Here is a 13472-nt window from a genome sequence, read left to right on the forward strand (position 1 = left end):
GCAACCAGAAACGCCGCAAGCTGATGTCGCGATTAGAGACCTCTTGGACCCCAAGAGTTGGCTTTGAACCTCTCTATCCCCAAGGCTCTCTGTGGAGCGCCGGTATTTTGCCGTCATGATATTTGATCTCCCCCCCGCCCCAACCCATTCCTCCCCCTTCCTGTGTTGATCTGATGAGTTTCACAGATTGAGGCTGAAGTTGCCAATCATTGAAGGCCAGTTGACTTTTTGCAGACACTGGCCTTGCTCTTAGAGGTACTGTTCTTAGGGCTGGTTTCACTGTCTCTTAAAACTGAAGGGTGGAGCTGAGACAGAGGTATGTTCTTTTCAAATCAAACATGCTTTTAGGTAGTCACTCTGGAGGGTGTTTGGCCACTTTGGACGGAGGGGTCCTGGGACTGGAATTTCTAAAGATGTTTGATTTGAAAAGGGTGACCTTACATGATGTAGGTTGTTTGCTCCCCTCCCCTCCCGTGTTTTCAGTCCCTCTTTCTCCTTGGGATTTTTGTTTGTGGGTTTGGTTTTTGCCAATTTGGCAACTCTGCTTCTGGGGCCCAGACTGAAAAGTAACCGTGACCAACCATTAAACTGTGGAATAGTCTCTCCGAGTGAAGGAAGCCCATCGTTTGAGACAATTAAAACTGGATTCTACAAAGCCCTGGAACCTGACTATAGGGATGACCTCTGAGCTGGCCAGAATGGACACATTAATGACCAAACGCCTTTTCCATCCCCGACGTTTCCACTTGGAGTTAGATCTAGACAAGAAGAACTCGTGGAGGGAGGGTCGCCAGCTCAGGTCTGGACCTGAGGGCCCCAGCACTCTGTTCAAGCATGCTGTACCTTCAAACCATGGTTTCTATTTAATGATGCTGCCTGAGTTGTCAGGCGGCTTCCTTTTGAAAAGTGTTACTTGTGGTATTGTTAAAGTTTGATAAGCGAGTAAGTCTGAGCTTTTTTACAGTTTTCCATATCATTCTGTACATGATGTGAGTTAGGTCTTCCAAAACCAGTGGGGAGCAAACGCTACACATGCAGATGTGTAATATTTTAAGATAATGATCTACATTTGTAAGTTAAGGAGGTTTACAGCGTAGTAAAAATAATTTTTAAATTTAATAATATGCAATAACTTGGCTACCCTGAAATATTTGGCCGTTTTTCCTGTAAATGTCTTTTTCCCCCCTGTATTTTCTAGTCCTCATTACAAAAGTCAGCACTAAAAAATTAAGCAGACTTTTGTCTCTCTACATCTGTTTCTGCAACCCTAAATCTTGAGTGTTTTAAGTAAAATTCCCTAATTCACTCATTATCTGAGAGTTGCACTTTGACAGCATCTTCATTGAACTTTTTGTATTTTAAGCATAGCAGAAAGTGCTTGCTTAGTCTTCATCTGGCTAACATACCTATGGGTCCGCGCAAGTGCACATGGATGTGTGTTCATGTATGTTATATCCTGGGGGCGTAAAGTTTAGAAGCACATATTTTATGCTGCGTCTTCTAATAGTTTTGCTCTGTTTCTAGTGAACCTCCTTAAACTGCACGTATATGTCACTGTTCCTATGTATGTGTGTCTCTCTATCACATAACCCAGCACTTATTTCCTCAGCCAAGTGGCTAGGGGGCGAGCCTAGCCAAGATTTTACCTCCAATGGACGCAAGTTTCTTTGGTGAAGATATCTCCTGAGAGTTCGGGACTAGCAGAAAGAAGCGAGGAAATTTCGACCGTTTGGTTCTTACGGATAGGTATTTATGTATTCGGTTTGTGTGAATGTAAGCTATGATATTTGACTTTTCAGAAAAAAAAGTTTTTTTTCTTTTTTTTTTTTCTTACAAATGGCATTGAATGGTTAACCAAACCATAAAGGGTAAGAACTGCCACTGACGTGGATACCATTTAAGCTATTAAAGGATTGTTTACCTTTAATTATAAGTTTTATCATATGTTAGAAAGGAATTTAGACTTTGTTAAGATAACTTGAGTTTAAAAGTAGGTGAGATATGACTAGCCAAATTAAATATAATGAGAAGCATTTTTATGTTTGCTTTAATATTTTTATTTATTTTAATTGGTAAGTATACATAGAAAACGTCACACACGAACCAACCCAAACGTTAATTTCTTCCCATTGACCAGCATGTTCATATTACAGATATGATGGGCGCGGTCACCTGCATGACCTTTCTGAGTACGATGCTGAGTATTCCACATGGAACAGAGATTACCAGCTCTCCGAAGAGGAGGCACGAATAGAGACCCTGTGTGATGAAGAGAGGTATTTAGCCTTGCATACGGACTTGCTTGAGGAGGAGGCAAGGCAAGGTACTGCTCAAGAAAAACTTACTTAAGCAACAAACTTTTTAAAAAAATTTTAAGTATTTAAAAGTTTACTCCCATTCATTTTTTTATACTCACTCTTTCTGATATTATCTTGACAGTACCCAGTGGATTGGAAAAACAGCAGTCTTTGCGTTCTGAGAGGACCTCAGGATAGTTTATATATAGAGCCACAGAGAATTTTCCCAGCTTTTGAGGGCAGACTGGGATTTGAAAAAACAAAAACCAAACTCTTTAACTGTTCTTCTTTAACAGTATCGTATAAATTAAAATTGATGTTCTTGTCTTTGCCATAACAATCTTTAATACAGTTCTTACTCCCCAAGTTTCTCACCAGGAAGAAATTTTCCACAAAAGACGTGTAATCCGCTGTCTGTGGTAAACATGTACTGGCAAAAGTACATATTGATAGATGTGAAGTGTGAAATTTTAAAAAACATTATTGCCTCGAAAAGAGGTTGGAAAAAGTGTGTTGTATGCTTTACTGATAGCCACAACTTTAGAAATATATAAAATGTTTCTCAGTAAATTTCTGCTTCTGTTAACATAATTCTCATTTTTGTTCAAGAGGAAGAATACAAGCGGTTGAGTGAAGCACTGGCAGAGGACGGGAGCTATAATGCAGTGGGATTCACGTACGGCAGTGATTACTATGACCCATCCGAGCCCACGGAGGAAGAGGAACCTTCCAAACAGAGAGGTGAAGTGAGGGGGCTGCCCAGGTGATGATGTTGGGCAGGCACTGCGTGTAACCATAGAGTCTTCAGAGCACGATTATGGGCACTAAACAGCCGCAGTGTCACCGTGGGACAGAGCGGAAACATGATTGATGTTAGGGTAAAACAAAGCTAAGAAGTAGGAAAGGAATTGTTGGAAGTGGGGAATGAATTCAGAGTTCAGTTATCTTCCAAGGATCTGGTTGCCTTTTCCTTTCTTTCTTTTGGATTTATGGAGCAGGAAGTTACTCTGGATTCTGTGTTTCCAGATGGACAGTGTATGTGTTGAAATGCACAGTAACTCATTCACAGGGCATTGAAGGGACAGGCATTAACCACCCTCCTGCTAACCTGCTTCTTCATAGCCACTCCATGAGTGAAATAATGACAGGTGTCCAGTGGAAGGACACCTGTGGAGTCAGTTATTATCAAGCAGAAGATAGCACAGGGTGTCCTGGTTAGGCTCGATAGGCCCTAGGACATAGACTTACCACAGTATTTTAAAGTAAGTAATATTTACCTAGAAATAAAGATTCTAAATTTGTGCCTTTTTGGATTAACTCTGAATATTTTTTTAAATAAGCGATAGTGCTACTAAAAAAAACTGGAGCTGTGCAGTTCAAAAATAAAGTCCATATTCACTTTGGTAAGCCCTGAGAGCACCTTTATTACAGCCCTGCATTCATGATCAGTCATGAATCATCAATAATGATAACACACTTGAAACATTAAGAGTGGATCACTTTATTCAGGATATTCTGTTTAAAGAGAAGAAGAACTTCAGAAACCTATTCAAATGTTCGGAGTAATGAACTGGAATCACATCATAGAGAGATGGAATTCTGGAGCTAGCTGAACCTGTGATATGGACTTACTTAATTGTTTTCTCCTCAAGTAACAAATCTTCTGGCAAGTATGAAGTGACTGTGGCAGTTAATATTAAAATGCCGTCTGCCCTGCAGCCTCTCTAGGGTTCTCCCAGCTTCTTCACCACGGGGCATGACAGCAAGATGTGGGGGCCAGCTCATACAGACACTTGCCTCATGGCCCTTGCTTTCATTCTGCTCATTACTTTATGGGCATAAGAATCACTGTTACACAGCTCTGTTCTGCAAGCTTCTCAAGAGTTTTCCCAGATGTAATTTCAATCATACTGAGTTAAAGCCTAGTTAAGGTATTAAACACCTTCTAGCATTGACTTTTGAATCTGAGCAGACCTCAGAAGTTAGGGTGCGGTGGACGTGTTCTTGCAGGTTTGAGAAGTATACACTCATTCCTTAATCTAGAATAAGTCGTCCATCTTAGGATTCCAGACAGTTCCAATTTTGTTGTCTCTGAGCCTTGTACATTCCGTGTGCTTTAAATATGCAGTGTTTGATCAGAAGGAAGGAATGCACACTATCTCCATTTCACAATGGAAGAACTGAGATTCATAGAACCCAGATGTCTTTTGCAAGGTCAATCGACTATTTTGGGAAAATCTACAGTAATATTTTCTTAACATTTTAGATTGGGGATCAGCAAACTATGACTGAAGACCCAGTTGGCGCATTTCTGTGAAGTTATATTGGAAGAGCCATGCTCATTTGTCCCTGTTTTGTCTGTGTGGCTTTGCACTTCATTGACAAAGTGGAGTAGTTGAGACAGATGCCACCTGGCCAAAGAGCCAGGAATATTTACTGTCTGGCTTTTTGCAGAAAGATGTCGCAAACGCCTGTTCTAGGTGTTGGGCACCTGTCTCAGTGTAATTGTTGGGCTACCTGATGTCAAATATGGTTAGATTATTGAAAACACTTCAGTATTCTTGCCTGGGAAATTCCATGGGCAGAGGAGCCTGGTGGGCTACAGTCCATGGGGTTGCAAAAGATTTGGACACAGCTTAACAACTAAATAACAACACTGGATTTTAAGAACTTCAATGTGGCTTAGTTTCTCTTCCAAGTTTTACTGTGTTTTCTCTTTAATGTAAATTCTCCATATTTAAAATCTTGTTTCTGTAACCACATTCTCAGAACTTTGCTTTGTGTGCTGATTAATTTTTTTAATGGAAGTTGGGGCCCTGTAAAACTTACAGCTCAGCTTTTACTTTACACTAGTATAAATAAAATGCCACATATACAAATAACATGTACGCATGCACATGCACACATACATACATACTTGTATGTGTACCTATGCATACACACACTTTTTAAATAGAATAGTTTGGTACCCTGTACCACTGCCAACCAGATTGTACTTTACTGCTGCATTATCTTACAGTCTAAAATTTTAATTTTGGTTTCTTTTTCTGAATCACCAACATGTCTCAATATTCCTTGATTTCCAAAAATGCCATACAGTTGACCATTGAGCAACACAGGTGTGAACTGGAGAGGTCTGCTTATTTTCAGATTTTTTTCTTCTTTCAATAAAAAGCAGTACTGTGCTGTTGGTCAAATCCACAGAAGTGGAGCCACAGATACAGAGGACCAGCTCTGGGACTTGAGCATCCCCGGATTTTGGTGCCCCTGCAGACACTGAGGGGCGACTGCACTGTCCTGGTGTTCGACTGCTGTAAACCCTTGTGATATTAACCAGAAGCCTTTGACGGTGCCTTTAGTTCTGTGTAACTTTTCTCTTCCCTTTCTGCAGCTTACTGTTGCCAGCCCAGTTCCATCCTTTATTTTCACAGGTTTTCATCATCATCTATCCCTTTTTTTAACAAAATATTTAAATTTATTTGAATCTGAATGAGCATTACAAAAGTTGGTTTTTATTTTGTGCTACTAAAACCATTTTTCTGTGAAGAAAAGTATGTGTAAGAACAGAGCAAATCTGTAACCTTCCTGTTCCAAATAGCTCTTTTGCTCCAAGCTCCTTTATTTTTGAGAACAGCTTAGCACTAAGGAAAGGCTATTTGAACAAAGTTTATACCACTTTGTCATTTTAGGGAGATATGGTAAAGTTATACTTTTATATATTCACACCTTTGGCCTCATTCCCAAAGAAATTTGGGGGTTTTAAGCTGTTACTTGGCATGTTGCAAACCAGTGTTTCTAATACTAACCAGTTCTGCTGTGTCATTTGGTTATTGGAGCTGAATAGAGGGGTTGCTGATTACAGGGAGCTTTCAGGCCATAGCAAGTCTTCAGTTCTTGGCAGAGAGGAAGGGTATGTGAGCTTGTGGGACAGCGGTGAATACTCCTGCAGATCACTCTGTGTCTCATCAGACTGCAGTCAGCAGGTCTTTGTGTACTGTGAAGCCTGTATAAAATTCCTTCTTGGCTTCGCAGAATTAAGTTTGAAATTGTTGTCTCTTCAATAGAATCCATTATGTACAATGGAGATGTTTGTTTTGATGAAGACTTAACTGTTTATTTCACATCATCTTTTTTGAAGAAATAAGTAGATGTGAAATTCTTAAAAATGTTAGCTTGGTTTTCTAGTATGTTTTCATACATTTCACTATATCCTCTTAAATTGTTCATTAAATTGAGATGTATATAGGTACCTTAGAATTCAGAAAGTTGCAGTGTGTAGTGTCTTGTCTGACTTCCAGTAGACAGATGTTTGTTAAGTGAACCGTTAAACAAGAAATGAAAGTAGACATACATCTGATTATTTGTGAAGAGAGAGGTGGTTTGCTTGGGTGGAGAGGTCTTGGCAGTTACACGCAGGGATTTTCTGGTTCAGTGATAAAAACGGTCGTCTTGCAATAGAGCACCCTGTGCTGTGCCTGGCCCTCTGGGGAACCCACCCAGATAGTTTGGGGGGTGGGCTTAGCAGATCAGAGGGGCTGGGAAGGAGGAGAGCTGAAAGTGTGTCACACGCCTGCTACGTGCAGAGCCTTGGGGTGGAAACAGTCTCATGCGTTGTCTCCCTGCACCCGCGCCATGGCCCTGGAGTCCACGCTGCCACCATGTCTGTACTAGGAGGAAACAAACAAGAACAAGGGAAGCATGAGCCACCCCAGCCCCTCTGGGATCTGGTGAGGTGCTTTTGCCCACAGGTGGTACAGTGAACACAGAAAAGAGTGGAAGTGTTTCTGGGAGCTGATGTACAACAAGACCACGAGGGGCCAGGTGATGCTCCTGCCGCTGTCCCCTCCACTGTTGCTTACTGATGGTGGCGCCCTCTTTTCAGGTTGTGATTCTGACGTTTTACATTTTCTTTTTATACAGAAAAAAATGAGGCTGAAAATTTGGAGGAAAACGAGGAGCCTTTCATTGCCCCATTAGGACTGAACGTGCCGCCTGATGTGGAGCTGGTAGGTCTCTGTCCTTCACAATGCTATTCACCGCTGTTAGCACTTACCGGGAAGTACTCGTGTGAGAGCCTCACCACAGTCACAGCCGCCTTACAGTTTGTGTGATGCTTTACACTTATTTTTGAGTTAATGGAGGAAAAATCATCAAACACCACCTACTTTTCTCTAAAGAAAAAAAGAAACATTACAGTAGAGTCACTAGACCAGAGCATCGGGGGCTGGGGGAGCTGGCTCACTCTCAGAGACCATGTGGTTGAATCCCCAGGTTTTACCAGTGTGGAAAAACCTAGTCAGAATTTCTGGTGAGGGGACTGTTAGCCACGTTTAGGTGTAAAAACCCTCTTACTCTAAGCAGCTTGGCTTCAGTAAAGTTGCTTTGCCCTATCTTTCTCTACTGTAGTTTTTGTGGGCACTTAAGATAAGTGTCCAGAGAAGGCGATGGCAACCCACTCCAGTGCTCTTGCCTGGAGAATCCCAGGGACGGCGGAGTCTGGTGGGCTGCCATCTTTGGGGTCGCACAGAGTCGAACACAACTGAGCGGCAGCAGCGGCAAGATAAGTGTCTTCACCTTGACATTCCCTTGGCACACTTCCACCTGGTTTTCCTCTCTAGTATGTCAAGACCCTGTGGTATCTCCAGGCAGCCCCTGCACTCAGGAGGAACATCTGGGTGGCATCCTGTCCACCTTAGTGCCCTGCAGCTGGTTACTGGCAGAGTTGGATTAATCTCAGCTCACCTGGCTATTTCAGCTACATTTGGTTAAGGTTACATTGTAACAGGCCTCATCAAGGGTTTTCCACCTATTACCTCATTTAATGCTGGTGGTCCTATGAAGTAGCTTCCTGTTTTGTCTCTCTTTCACAGATAAAGAGAAGTGAAGAAGTTGGGTCACACACAGCAGGCAGGAACTCTGACTCACAGTCTTTTAACTGTCGGGCCGTCATAAATTGCTATGCTTTGTAGCATCCCTACATGTTTATTAGGGATGTTTAAAACATTTTTGTTGCATGTACATACCCAGAAAAGGGCTATTTGTGCTCACTGTAAAGATTTTTCTTTGGCATCTTCCTACCATGGATGTGGGTATTCCAGGAACTTCTGTGTGTCCCTCTGTACCATCACTGAATAAACAGTGGACACTGAAAATTCTAGTCTTTGGCATTCTGCTCACGTGTGCATGACACCTCCCATATTTAGTGCAGCATAGGTTTGATGATTCTTCCTCTTCAGTTTTGGTAATACAGAGTTTTACTATTTTTCTGTTGACCAGTCATGATACAATGGTATTAATTGTTACATAATCACAATAGAAAAAGATGTTTATCAATCAATGATCAGACAAAAACTAAAAGATGATTACAGTCGCAAGCCATAATGGGAACATGATTAACTTCACAGTATAAAAAAATTACATACAGTTTGGGGGTGTCAAGCAGAGTGATGTGGTCAGTGGAAGTGCATACGTGCACATGTTTTCAGCTGCCCAGTCAGTCTCTGTCTTTTGGTTGGTGCATTTAATCCATTTACGTTTAGGGTAGTTATAGATACATATGATCCGATTACCATAGTCTTAATTATTTTTGGTTTATCTTCTGTAGGTCTTTTGCTTCTCTTGTGTTTCCTGCCTAAAGAAGTTCCTTTAGTATTTGTTGTAAAGCTGTTTTGGTGTTGCTGAATTCTTTTAACTTTTGCTTGCCTGGAAAGCTTTTGATTTTTGCATCAAATCTGTATGAGAGTCTTGCTGGGTAGGGAAATCTTGGTTGTAGGTTCTTCCCTTTCATTGCTTTAAATATATCTTGCCACTCTTTTCTGGCTTGTGGAGTTTCTGTTGAGAAATCAGCTGATAAACCTGATGGGAGTTTCCTTGTATGTTATTTGTTGTTTTTCCCTTTCTGCTTTTTATATTTTTATCTTTCTCTTTAATTTTTGTCAGTTTGATTACTGTGTGTCTCAGTGTGTTCCTCCTTGGGTATATCCTGTCTGGGACTCTCTGCTTCCTGAACTTGGTTGATTGTTTCTTTTCCCTTGTTAAGGAAGTTTTCAGCTATTTTCTCTTCAAATATTTTCTCAGGTTTTTTCTCTCTCTTCTCCTTCTGGGACCCCTATAATGTGAATGTTGGTACGTTTAATAGTGTCCCAGAGATCTCTTAGGCTGTCTTCTTTTTTTTTTTTTTTTTTTCCATTCTTTTTTGTGTATTCTGTTCTGAGGCAGTGATTTCCACCATTCTGTCCTCCAGGTCATTTATCTGTTCTTCTGCCTCAGTTACCTCAGTTATTCTGCTATTGATTCCTTCTAGTGTATTATTCATCTGTTAGTTTGTTCTCATAGGTGTTTGGTAAACATTTCTTGCATCTTCTCCATTGTTTTCCCAAGATCCTGGATCATCTTCACTATCATTATTCTGAATTCTTTTTCTGGCAGGTTCCTTCTCCACTTCATTTAGTCAGTTTTCTAAGGTTTTATGATGTCCCTTCATCTGGGATATAACTCTGCTTTTTCATTTTGATTAACTTTCTGTAATATGGTTTTTGTTTTAGCCGCTTTGGGACTGTGCCTCTTGCTTATTCTGTCTGTCCTCTGATGGAGGAGGCTAAGAGGCTTGTGTAAGCTTCCTGATGGGAGGGACTGGCATGGGAAAAACTGGATCTTGGTCTGGTGGCCTTGGCCTGGCTTGCTGCTGCTGCTGCTGCTGCTGCTGCTAAGTCATGTCAGTCGGGTCCGACTCTGTGTGACCCCATAGATGGCAGCCCACCAGGCTCCCCCGTCCCTGGGATTCTCCAGGCAAGAAAACCCAAGTGGGTTGCCAGTTCCTTCTCCAGTGCATGAAAGTGAAAAGTGAAAGGGCCTTGCTTAGTAAAGCTTTAATCCAATTATCTGCTGATGGGTGGGGTTGCACTCCCTCCCTGCTAGTTGTTTGGCCTGAGGCAACTCAGCTCTGGGATCTGCTAGCTCTATGGTAGGGTTAATGGTGACTTCCAAGAGGGCTTACGCCAACTGGTACCCTCCCAACCTGATGCTGCCAGTGCCCTGGGCCCCGCAGTGAGCCCCTGCCAACCCACGCCTCCACAGGAGGCCCCCCAGCACCAGCAGGTAGTTTTGGTTCAGTCTCCTCTGGGGTCACTGCTCCTTTCCTCTGGGTCTTGGTGTTCACAAGATTTTGTGCCCTCTAAGACCAAAGTCTCTGTTTCCCCTAGTCCTGTGGAAATCCTATAATCAAATCCCACTGGCCTTCAAGGTCAGATTCCCTGGGGATGCCCAGTCCTTTTGTCAGATCCCCAGCCTGGAAAGCCTGACGTGGGGTTAAGAACCTTCACAACAGTGGGAGAACTTCTTTGGTATTATTATTCTCCAGTTTGCGGGTCACCCACTCAGTGGGTATAGGATTTGATTTTATCGTGATTGTGCCTCTCCTGCAGTCTTGCTGCAGCTTCTTCTTTGTCTTTAGATATGAGGTATCTTTTGGGGGGGTTCCAGTGTCCTGTCAATGGTTGTTTAACAGCTAGTTGTGATTTTGGTGCTCTCGCAGGAGATGAACACATGTCCTTCTGCTCCACCGTCTTGAACTGGAAGTCTGCTCTCTTCTGATGTTATTATATAATGGTCTCTTGAGCAGGAAATTGCTCTGTGTAGAAACCAGTTGTGAGTGCTCACTGGGTCTCCACTGGACAGCTTGCTTTTCCTTTATGGTGATGTCAGTAGTGGATTTTTCATAATCACTGTGAATTGGAGCAGTGATCCGCTGTGTGCATTATACACTGTCATGTCCACGTTAGTGGAGGAGCTCTAGTAGACAGATGTCTGTGTCATATATTCCATCTCGCTTACTAAATGTTGAAACTGCTGGCATGTGTTTATATGGACGCATGCTGCCTGGGTGGGCAGGGGCTTCTCTAGCTCCTGGCCATGCGGGGCTGGGGATGGTAAAGAGAGCAGGTGCTTGGTTTCTAAATTAAGCTTTTGGTTTAGAACCCAATGGCTGCAGGGGCTCTGGGGTTTCGTGTGAAGGGTTGGGAGCAGTTAAGAGGTCACGGCACCCTGGGGACGCATGGTGCTGCAGGCTCAAGGCTGGCCACTTGTTTCCGGTCCAGCCCCTAGACTAGACTCAAGCCCTCAGGTGGCCTCACAGCTCTATTTTAGCTTTTTATACTGCCTCTGTGGGGCTACTTGTATGTTTCTTGGGAATTAAGGACCTAGTTTTTGCCAGAATGTGTAGCCCAATGCTTGTCTTAATGGTGTTTTCAGTTACCTGTTCCTTTCCCAGGCTTTGTCACCTCCCGAGTTCTGCACACGCCCAGGCCCGTTTGTGGTTGTGTTGTCTTGCACTGCAGGGAAGGTAGAGGGCGTGTCTCAACCTGCTCTCTCACCCACCTGAGATGCCATGGACATTCTGGGCCTGTCTGTTCTGTACTTTCTTGCGTTTCCTTCAAGCCATGGGACCAGAAGTGCTGCTGCTCGGCACACCCATTTGAGTGTGTTCACATGGGAAATGCGCTTTGTTGTTCAGTCGCCCAGTCATGTCTGACTCTTTGCGACCCCGTGGACTGCAGCATGCCAGGCTTCCTTGTCCTTCACAATCTCCCAGAGTTTGCTCAGACTCATGTCCATTGAATCGTGATGCCATCCAACCATCTCATCTTCTGTCATCCCCTTCTCCTCTTGCCTTCAATCTTTCCCAGCATCAGGGTCTTTTCCAATGAATCAGCTCTTTGCATCAGGTGGCCAAAGTATTGGAGCTTCAGCTTCAGTATCAGTCCTTCCAATGAAATGTGCTTGTTTAACTTACTTTATGGACAGAAGGGAAAGGGGGAAGGATTCAGTGCACAGTTCCCATCATGGGCTGGGTTTCCGTCCAGTAGGTTAATAGCAACAGCAGCTAAGGAGTGTTCATTAAGCAGGTGCTGTGAGCCAGGCACTGTGCAGCTCGGCTGCTCAGTCCCCCTGACACCAGTATATCTGTGATGGGGACACAGGCTAGAGCTGTCAAGAGCAGCCGCCCCAGGTCATCTTGTGGGTCAGGCCTGCACTTGCAGCCCAGAGCCATTGCAGAACTTGGGGCCACATGGTTACGCTTTGCTGAAGGTTGTTCTGATTAGAGCGTTAATTCTCACCATGTTCAGCTGGTGTGTTGCCATGGGATGGAGGTGGGGGAAAATTTCATTTACCCATGTCCGTGTGGAGTTCGTGTGTTTTCTCAGGAGATTGTGAGGACTGTCCGTATATGATAAGCGCTGACTAACCCGTGGTCCAGCACATGTTGTGCATGTTTGTTCTTCTGTGCTTTGTCTCTTAACTGTTTGTCCCTCTTTCCATGCAGAACTTAAATGTATTTGCAAAAACACATATGTCACCATGTTCCTTTCTGGCTTCAGGATTTTGAATCTGGTTTCAGTAGACCTTTCCCCCCTGACAGCCCTATATTCCCTGCTGTTACATCCATAGTTTTGTTTTTACAGTGCAGTTCATGACTCAATCTGATATTTATTTGGGGCTGTGATCACAGAGGACTTCCCTAATAGTTCAGTTGGTAAAGAATCCACCTGCAAATGCAGGAGACCCCAGTTCGATTCCTGGGTCAGGAAGGTCTGCTGGAGAAGGGATAGGCTACCCACTCCAGTATTCTTGGGCTTCCCTTTTGGCTCAGCTGGTAAAGAATTCTCCTACAATGCAGGAGACCTGGGTTCGATCCCTGGGTTGGGAAGATCCCCTGGAGAAGGAAATGGCTACCTACTCCAGTATTCCTGCCTGGAGAATTTGATGGACTGTATAGTCCACAGGGTCGCAAACAGTTGGACACAACTGAGTGACTTTCACTTTCATGATCACAGAGGAGGAAAGGGCCAGCCCAGCTACCCCTGGGGTTCCTCACTTATTCACCCCATGTGCCACCCAGTCTTACCCCTCATTCTCCCCTGGCTCCTGGATCTGAGCTCCAGTCTTCAGAGCTTTTCGGAAATCTCATACTGGTGCAGGTTTTCTGAACTCACATACTGTTGTCCCATTTTCAATTCCTACTCTGGAGTTCTTAGAACCACATTAATTTTGGGGGATCTGGGAGGTGTTAGCCCCCCTTCTTGGGCTCAGTCACTTTCTTAAATTAGAAAATCATTTTCCCCCGTATCAGTCTTTGTAACATGCGTATTAAACATTGAGCATATCCTTAAAATCTCA

General features: G+C 43.3%; 1 protein-coding gene across 7 annotated transcripts in view; it reads left to right on the plus strand.

Moving 5' to 3' along the window:
- SFSWAP (splicing factor SWAP) overlaps window positions 1-13472 on the plus strand; it is an 81019-nt gene that overhangs the window by 747 nt on the left and 66800 nt on the right. For 4 of the 7 annotated variants that reach the window (XR_003515249.1, XM_027567072.1, XM_027567070.1 and 1 more), the window contains exons 2-4: window positions 2154-2323; window positions 2907-3038; window positions 7218-7303. Coding sequence is in view for 6 of the 7 variants with exons in the window: in XM_027567072.1 (XP_027422873.1) it covers window positions 2154-2323; window positions 2907-3038; window positions 7218-7303 (388 nt within the window). In the remaining variant the exon portion in view is untranslated. Of the gene's footprint in view, window positions 1-71; window positions 2324-2906; window positions 3039-7217; window positions 7304-13472 lie in introns of those variants that run through there. The other 3 variants (XM_027567073.1, XM_027567077.1, XM_027567074.1) reach the window with 2 other exon arrangements.

The sequence above is a fragment of the Bos indicus x Bos taurus genome, chromosome 17, assembly GCF_003369695.1.
Source record: "Bos indicus x Bos taurus breed Angus x Brahman F1 hybrid chromosome 17, Bos_hybrid_MaternalHap_v2.0, whole genome shotgun sequence".
NCBI classification, from domain to species: domain Eukaryota; kingdom Metazoa; phylum Chordata; class Mammalia; order Artiodactyla; family Bovidae; genus Bos; species Bos indicus x Bos taurus.